This window comes from Acinonyx jubatus, chromosome A2, assembly GCF_027475565.1.
Source record: "Acinonyx jubatus isolate Ajub_Pintada_27869175 chromosome A2, VMU_Ajub_asm_v1.0, whole genome shotgun sequence".
Lineage (NCBI taxonomy): Eukaryota > Metazoa > Chordata > Mammalia > Carnivora > Felidae > Acinonyx > Acinonyx jubatus.
This window is the reverse complement of record NC_069383.1, coordinates 149,653,389-149,661,645: the sequence shown is the minus strand read 5'-3', so window position 1 is coordinate 149,661,645 and position 8,257 is coordinate 149,653,389. Positions and strand designations below refer to the sequence as shown.

The 8,257-nt window shown below is 59.1% G+C and overlaps 1 protein-coding gene across 2 annotated transcripts; it reads right to left on the bottom strand.

The window, feature by feature from the left end:
• Nucleotides 1–2,213: 2,213 nt before the first annotated feature.
• On the bottom strand, nucleotides 2,214–7,664 carry MYL3 (myosin light chain 3). 2 transcript variants are annotated; one of them, XM_027038550.2, is made up of 7 exons: nucleotides 7,467–7,664; nucleotides 5,193–5,220; nucleotides 4,907–5,056; nucleotides 3,944–4,117; nucleotides 2,780–2,857; nucleotides 2,617–2,659; nucleotides 2,214–2,501 (listed from the first exon to the last, which is right to left on the bottom strand). In XM_027038550.2, the coding sequence occupies exons 1-6, from the start codon at nucleotides 7,596–7,598 to the stop codon at nucleotides 2,631–2,633; spliced, it is 591 nt and encodes a 196-aa protein (XP_026894351.1). In that variant the 5' UTR covers nucleotides 7,599–7,664; the 3' UTR covers nucleotides 2,214–2,501; nucleotides 2,617–2,630. The 2 variants fall into 2 exon arrangements, with proteins under 2 accessions (XP_026894351.1, XP_014921003.2); XM_015065517.3 differs by having other exon boundaries at nucleotides 2,214–2,432.
• Nucleotides 7,665–8,257: the final 593 nt, after the last annotated feature.

Below are 8,257 nucleotides of genomic sequence, written 5' to 3'. Positions count from 1 at the left end.
ACATCCTCAAATTTCATCCATGTTGTAACAAGTGCCAGAATGTCCTTCCTTTTTCGGGGCCGAATAACAGTCCATTGTGTGTATACACCATTCATCCGTCCGTGGGCGCTTGGCTGTTTCAATTCTTTCGGGCATGTACTTAGAAATGGAATTGCTGGAATCATATGGCAACGTGTTTTTAATTTTGCGATGACCCTCCGTGGCGTTTTCCACAGCCGCTGCACCATTTTACATTCCCACCGACAGCACCCACGGGTCCCAGTCTCTCCACATTCTCGCCAACGCTTGTTGTTTCGTGGGTAATCGTCATCCTAATGGGCGTGAAGTGGTATCCCATAGCGGTCTGGATTTGCATTTCCCCAATTAGGGATGTTGAACGTCCATTCACATGCTAATTGGCCATTTGTAGACCTTCTTTGGAGGAATGTCTATTCAAGTCTTGCCCTGTTTTGTTTTGTTTTTTAATTTTAGAGAGAAAGAGTGCCCGTGCGGGAAAGAAGGGCAGAGGGAGAGAGAGAACCTTTGGGGCCCCATCCCAAGACCCTGGGATCACGACCTGAGCCAAAATCAAGAGTCAGACGCTCAACCGACTGAGCCACCCAGGCGCCCCAAGTCTTGCCCATCGTTGAGGCAGGTTATTAATTATTTTGCTGTTGAGTTGTCGAGATCCTTTATATATTCTGGGTATTATCTCCTCTTTTTTTTAAGTCGTTGTCCAACTATTACCTTCTCCGATCATCACCGGCCTCATTATTTAACACGTCAACCGCCTCCTAGCTCTTACACATGTGCACGCACGTGCACACACACACACACACACACGCACACCGCAAAGCCTCTTCCCCACTTTGGGTCCCTCCTCAGCCTTTATCACGTGTTGACACACTTTATGGTTGGTGACTTTGTGAGCTCCACGGGGCAGAGGTTTTGACACTTTCTCCACAACGGTGTTCCCGGGGCCTAGGCGAGAGCCTGGCAAACAGTCGGTGCTCAATAAACTCTGAGAAAATGGAAGGAAGATGAGTGAGGCTCCTGCACACTCACCCCCTCATACATACTGTCTCACACGCGCTGCGGGCGCACTCCCCACACGCGCTTACACTGACAACCCCAGCGCACTTGCAGACAGGACCCCCACCACACCACACCCTCACGCAGCGACTCACACAGCCACAGGCTCACCTCACATGCTGACGCACTCACATGCACAGGAGGCCATGCAAATGCACCCTGATGGCGCTGCCCTGACCTCCTGGGTCCTCCTGGCCTGCGGGCTGTTTCCTACCCTGTGTGGCCCACTCCTCACTCTGAGCCCCTGATCTCCCCCACACCCCCGGTCTCTAGGCCCCCAGCCTCTCTGCAGGGCGTTGCTTTTCCTCCCGATCAAAACCATGTGGATCACCTCCTCCAGGAAGTCTCCCCTCACACTCCCCACTGAACTCCAAGGGGAGGGGAGGAGCCCTAGCCCCAAGCAGGGTGTGGGCAAAGGGACTGGGTTTGCAGGCCGTGTATGTACCTCCCCCTGTCATTTCAGGGACTGTACACTTATCTGCTGCTGAGAAGCCCAGAGCTGGGGAACCCACCAGGGACCCCGGATACTGCCCCAGTAAGGCCTCTTCCTCTGGCCTACAGCCACAACACAGGCAGAGTGCCTCAGTTTCCCCATCTGAGTCAGGCAGGGGTCTAAGGCCCCTTCCATTCTGATAGCCTGGAAACAAAGTTAGCTCCTGCCCTGCCATTCATTCCCAATGTGACTCAGTGTGACTGCTCTGGGCCTCAGTTTCCCCACCTGCGACATGGGCGGCCCTGGGCCCATGCCCCGTGAGTCCCCGATTACTGGTGGTGGGAGGAGACAGTTCTGACACCCCAGTGGCATCCCTGTGCTGGGGGCTACAGCACAGCTCCCACCTCCAGAGGGGAGAGGGGGAGGAGGAGAGGACAAGAGCAAGGGGTGGGGGGGCACCCGGGCTTCTTCCAGCTCAGCCCTACTCCTACTGGTGTCCCTGGACGCAGGCGCAGAGGATTTGGGCACACCGGACAGGATAGTTTGGAGGGGAGAAAGGAGGCAGGATCTCAGCATGACCGCCCTCATTTTGTCCAGGGCTAACCATGTGGGGCTCATACATATTACAGAAGTCAACCAAAGGGCCACAGAGGGGAAAGAAGGAAGGAGGGAGAGAGGGAAGGAAGAAAGGAATGAATGAGGAAGAAAGGAAGGACAGAAGCCGTTTATTCATGAGGCCCCTGGGGTGAAGACAGAGAGGCACAGCTCATAGAGGGAGATGACAGGCACACGGAGATCTGCAGGGCGGTGCGGAGGGAGCTGGTGTAGGAGCCTCGATGCCCTCCCTTGCTCCCCACAACTCCAGGCCACTGGTGTCAGCGCTGAGAGTGGGGGATGAGCGGTCCCCAGCATGGCCTCCCTGGGCTCCCTGAGAGCAAAGGCGGTCACTGGTTACAGAGGACAGGGCGGAGCGAGGCAGCAGGATGCCAACTGAGAACTGGGGTTGGTGGGGATGGGGAGGTAGCGATAAGGGATCCGGATGACAGCGCGTGAGGCCATCTCTGCTCTCAGCAGAGGCCGCAGCTGGTTTGGAAAGAAGTGGGGGGTCTCACCTGCGATGGGAGGCTCAGCTGGCCATGATGTGCTTCACGAATGCTGGAAGGAAGGGGGGAGAGTGAGTGGCAGGGCTCAAGCACTGGGTAGCCAAGGACGGGAGCCTAGGGTCCCAGTCCCCACCCCCGACCCCCCACCGGCTCCTGGCCTGCTGAGCAGCACCTTCGTAGTTGATGCAGCCATTGGAGTCTTCCTGCCCCGCCATCAATTTCTCCACCTCATCTTCCGTCAGCCTCTCACCTGGCGGGGCGGGAGGCTGAGTCAGCACCCCCGGAAGGTGCGAAGGGTGCGGGGACCCCCTGAGCCCCTCTGGGTGGTGGGTCTGCCTCCCTAGTGCTCCCACACCTCACTTTGGCACGGCCATCCCGGCTCACAAGGCCTCGGCCATCACCCCCATTTCCGATTCCAGGGGAATCAGTGACAAGTCAAAAACGGTGGAACCTGGGGTGCAGGCCTGGTGCCCCCTCCAAGCCTGGGCTCTGTCCTTAAAAAGCCAGCTTGGCGTTCAAGTCACCAGCACGCACTGTCCTCTTTTTTCGACGGGCTGCTGGGGGTCCTCCCATCATGAGGAGGCCAGCCCCACCATGTCCCCAGAAGCAGTTCCCCAGGGCGGCCTCTTGAGGCTCGAGGAAGGGCCCGTGGGGTGAAGCTGAGGGCCTTGAGGGGTGATGGTGGAGGAGACCAAGAGACAACACCTCTGTTCTCCAGACAAGTCTGCCACGCTCCTGCCTCTGGGTTTTGTGTGCTGTGTGGGTTCCCTCACTGCGGTGGGGGGCGACCTCCTACCCCCAGCCACACACACAACCCAGAGACCAGCACAGGGCTAAGCACGCAGTAGGAGTTCAGTCAACGTTTGGTACGGGGAAAAGCTGCTTTGAGCAGACATAGCAGGTGCTCAATAAACATTTGCTGTACAAAAAAGCTTCTTTGAGAAGGGGGTGCCCCTGCCAGCCAGATGATGGGGGTCTGGATGTCCAAGAGGCAGGCGCCTAACCTACTGGGCCACTTAGTTGCCGTGTCCCTGGAATGTGACCTCAAGACAACGAACACCGGGACTGAGTTGATCCTGCTAGATATGCCATACTGCCCTACCCTGTCCCCAGAGCTGTCCTCAGTCCCCTGGGGTTCTGTGAGCTGCACCAACACATTCTCTTCCTCCCTACCTAAGTCTCTAAATTCCCCACATTGCTGTCGCCTGCCATAGAGGCTTCTTGACTGTCACTCTCTCCATTTCAGACATGAGACACAGGCTTGCCTGGTGACGAGTGGTTTCTCCCAGGATGCCCCGCGAGGGAGGAGTGGGGGTGAGGAGGACGCGGCCCTCACCTAGAGTGGCCAGCACGTGGCGGAGCTCGGCACCCATGACAGTGCCATTGCCCTCTTTGTCGAAGACCCGCAGCCCCTCCACAAAGTCCTCATAGGTGCCTGTGTCCTTGTTCTTGGCAATGTGCTGGAGCATGGGCAGGAAGGTGTCAAAGTCCATCATCTTGGTGTTAAGCTCTGTGGAGAGATGGTCTTTGGTCCCACGCTCTGAGGGGCGGGATGGGCACACCCTTCCGCTGTCCCTTATGGTGAAGGGCTGTGGCCCTCACACGGTCCCAAAGCACTCTCTACACCCGTTAGCCATTCACAAAGCACTTCACCATCACGAGGCACTTCACAGTCAACGGAGAAATGCATTGTTTACATAATCCTTTGCTGTCCACAAGGATGGCTGGCTGCAGTGCTCTGTCTAGCGCCTCTGCTCTCCTTTGGGGAAACCCTCCTAGATAGTGTCATTTTCAAATAGACCCCACCCTCCCCACAACCTGTGATTGGCCAGCAGATTGGCCAGGGGCCAATCAGAGACCTTCCCTGGGACTTTTGAACCTGGGGAGAGGGCTTAAGTCTCACTCCCTGGGGGCAAAGTAGGCAAACCTCTCTGGCAAAAACGGTGAAGGAATCTGGGGCCCGGAGCCCCAGAGAGACGTGGAGGAGACAAGGAAGGGCCACTGAGCAGAGGGTGGCCAAGGCTGGGTGCCCCCCCCCCCCCCGGCCGCCCTCACACCAGCCGCTGCAGCTCATTTGCACTGTCAGTTTCCTATCTGGCAAATCAGCGTGGGGCCAGATGGCCCAGCAAACTCAATGCTTGTTGCCTCGTCGGCATCGCCTGAGACCAGCTCAGTGTCCTCATCTGGACAATGGGAAGATGTCAAGAGAGCGCAGAGCAGGGAGGGTCCCACGTTGTCCTACCACAGACGGCGCCCCCCCTAGCGGCCTCCCCGGGGCCTGGCACTCACGCATACCAACCTTCTTGCTTCGGTCTCCCCAGGACGCGGAGCACCTCGGCCTGCGTAGGGTTCTGGCCCAGCGCCCGCAGGACATCCCCGCACTGCCCGTATGTGATCTTCATCTCACACTTGGGTGTGCGGTCGAACAGCATGAAGGCTTCCTTGAACTCTGCCAGGAGAGGGCGTGAACCGGGGACACGCCCAGGGTCAGCCCACCCCACTCACGCTGCGCTGGCAGGCAGGACTCTCAGGCTGGGAACCCTGGGCCCCACCCTGCCGCCCTCGGGCTCAAGACCCTCACTCACCTTCAATCTGCTCCGGTGTAAACTCGATCTGAAAGGAGACCCCAAAGATTCTGAGTGCCTGGCTCAGAGGGTGGGACCAGGCCTCCTCCCAGGCACTTCCAGGGGCACAACCCAGGCCTCAGCCTCTTGGCTACCCGACTTGTCCCCGTTCCAGCACCCACAACCTCCTGCCATCGACCCTGGCACCTTCCTGCCTCCTTCCCCCTCCTGACCTGTTAGAACGAGGGCCTTCAGTCTGCATGTGCTCAGACCCTGATGGCGGTGGGGGGAGGCGGCGGGGGGCCGCATCTGGGGAAGAGGTGAGAAGGCTGGCCCGGTGCCCTGAGTCCCCAGCTCAGCCTAGGCCTTACCTGTCACCCCTGGTCCTGGACAGAGGTGTCTGAAGCCACAAGATTTGATCAGACTGGCTTTGCCCCCACCCCCAGCAGGCCTGGGGGCCCAACGGGCAGGACCATCCACAGGAGAGAGACGGGAGGCCTCATCTCCTTGTGGAGGGTGAAAGGAGGGGGAAGGGGGAAGGTCCAGGCCAGATCGTTTCTGTCAGCATGAGAGCATATCCACAGGAATGCACGCGCGTGTGTGAGAGAGATGTACGTGTGTATATTCACACACGTGTGTGCATCTGCAAGTGTTTACATGCGCCTGTCCCGCACAGGGCCCTCAAGGCTAGGCACTGTCACTCACATGGCCCCGCTCTACAATGGGGTCTTACCCACCCCTTCCATAAGCCCGAGGCCACCCCCACCGAAGCAGAGCATGGGGCCAGGGGGTGTGGGTGAGTGTTTGCTGAGGCCACATCAGAGCCACCTGAGGTCAAGAGGCCTCCTGGGACCTGGTTTCCCCCTCCTCACCCGATACCAAGTCTATTTTTATCACGGCAGTCACTCGCCCCAAAGTCAAGGTCACAGGAGGGAAAAGAGCTTGGGGGAGGGGGCGTGACTGGCACCTCTTCCACTGCTGCTCCCTGGGAGCCCCACCGACCTCCACCTCCACGGCACACATCAGCGCAGAGGAACCCTGCCACCTTGTCGTGCTTGTCCCCACCCAGTGCTGGGAAGAACAAGTTGTTGCTCCCGGCCCCCTGCGAGCTCTCTCAGCACCAGGAAGCCTGCTGACATTAGGCTGCCTGGCCTCCTGGCAAAGCCTCCTGCCCTTCACTGGCCGGCCCGAGGGGCTCCCTACACCCTCCTCTCGGAGGGGAGTCTGTGCCCACCGCAGATCCGGGGAGACTGGACAATGCCACCTTGGGCCTGGAGTGGTCGGACCCCAGCAGGGGACCTGTGGGACACGAGTTTGGACACAGGGGGGTGGCTGGGGCTCAGGGAGCCAACTCCAAAGAGCACGTTCTGTGAACAGTTCCTGGTAGCCTGCAAGGAAGGTTTATTACCCCATTTCACATCTGGGGAAACCGAGCCCCAGAGCAGTGAACAGGAGGGAACAATGTTGGGATTTGAACCCGGGTCTTGAGGGACAAGGTAGGTGCCCCGGGAAGGGCTCACGAACGGGAGACGGTTCTGTGCAGTTGGGCCACAGGTCTGGCTGGACAGCAGGAGCTGTGTAGGGCTGGGGGAGCTCCACAGGGCAGGGTGGCAGTGACCGGTGGCCAGCCACGAACAGGGGACAGGCAGGACACGGGGGATGTGCCACTATGCAAATACCACAGGTGGGAGTCATGGCTCTCCCTCCAAGTTTAGACTCTGAAAGAGAATCTCTGGTTCCACTGGTCACGGCTCCAAGACCAATTTCCTACATGATCTACTCAGCCTGTGCCTCAACTTCCCTACCTAAAAGCTGAGGCTTGACTAAGTCTGGGGCTCGGCCACTCTGGTAGGGGTGAGTGTGACCCAGCCTGGGCAGGGGCCTCACTTCCTCATCCTCTCCCCCCAGGCCACCCTGGGGGACTTGGCGTGGACGAGACCCCGCTGCTAGACAAGGAAGATCCCTACTTGGCCACAGGGTTGGGTCCAGGCAGCTCCGGGATTCTCCAAGGATGTGAGGTCCAGGGACAAGGGCAAGAGACAGTTTCCAGAGCCACCAAAAGACTTGCCCTTCGGCGGCACTGGGGGAGTCCTGCCTGATGTCTGACAACCATCCCTCCTGCTGCAGCCCTCCGGATGCCTGAAAGCCCCCAGGGCCTGTCTGACCTCTGCGTGGAGGCTTCCAGGGTCCCCTCAGTGCTCACTTTCTAGAGTCTGGCCTGCCACTGAGTAGGTCCGCTCTGGGATCCACTGACTTGCCCCGTCCTTCCTGCTGAAACCCAGCTCCCACACCCACCTTGATCTTGGAGGCATCAAACTCCACTTCCTTGGGGCGCTCGGGCTCGGGTGCAGGTGCGGGCGCTGGCGCGGGAGCCGCCTTGGCTGCTTTGGCATCGTCCTTCTTGGGGTCTGGCTTTTTGGGGGCCATGGGAGCTGTAAGCACAGAGAGGGATGTGGAGAGATGGCAAGCAGAGAGCAGGGTAGGTGAGGCTCCCAGGCCTGGCCTTTATCCTGTCCGGACACCTCCTGACCCCAGTCCCCCCCACCCCCACAGTGCACAATAGGGACAGGGCCATAAAAGGACATTGGCTAAGCTCAGGGGCTATTTCGGGGCCTGGGGAGGGCATTGTTCGGGCTCAGGAATGGGTGGGGAAGAGGGAGGGCCCTCCCTTCCTCCCAATCACCTGTTGGGGAGAGGGAGGGGGAGGAGAGGACCGAAGCCACTGCTCAACACACACCACTCACCCTCAAATGCACACGCACCCATAGGCACAGCAACCCTGATGCCCCTCGGCAAGTCAATACACTGAACAGGACCCGAAGGCTGGACCGGAGCGTGTTGTGTCGGGACCAGAAGGGCTGTGATCACCTAAGGGCACCTCTTGAGTTAAATTTCCCATCTGTGCACCGAATTCCCGTGTGTGTGTGTGTGTGTGTGTGTGTGCGCGCGCGCACGCATGTGGCTGTTTGTGTATGTCTGTCTGTCTACAGTGGGAGGCGTGTATCTGTGTGTGTTGTCCAGGTGTCTTCATGTTTGGCAGGGGAGGTCCTCGTGTGCGCCTCTGTGTCTCGTGGGGAACGGCCCGT

Excerpts from the sequence above, each read along its gene's own strand:
- MYL3 (XM_027038550.2), bottom strand. The coding sequence starts at position 7,598 with ATGGCCCCCAAAAAGCCAGACCCCAAGAAGGACGATGCCAAAGCAGCC. Across the intron at positions 4,118-4,906 it reads GGGGAGACCGAAGCAAGAAG|AGCTTAACACCAAGATGATG; the intron begins GTTGGTATGCGT and ends ATCTCTCCACAG. Across the intron at positions 2,660-2,779 it reads TGGCTGCATCAACTACGAAG|CATTCGTGAAGCACATCATG; the intron begins GTGCTGCTCAGC and ends CCTTCCTTCCAG.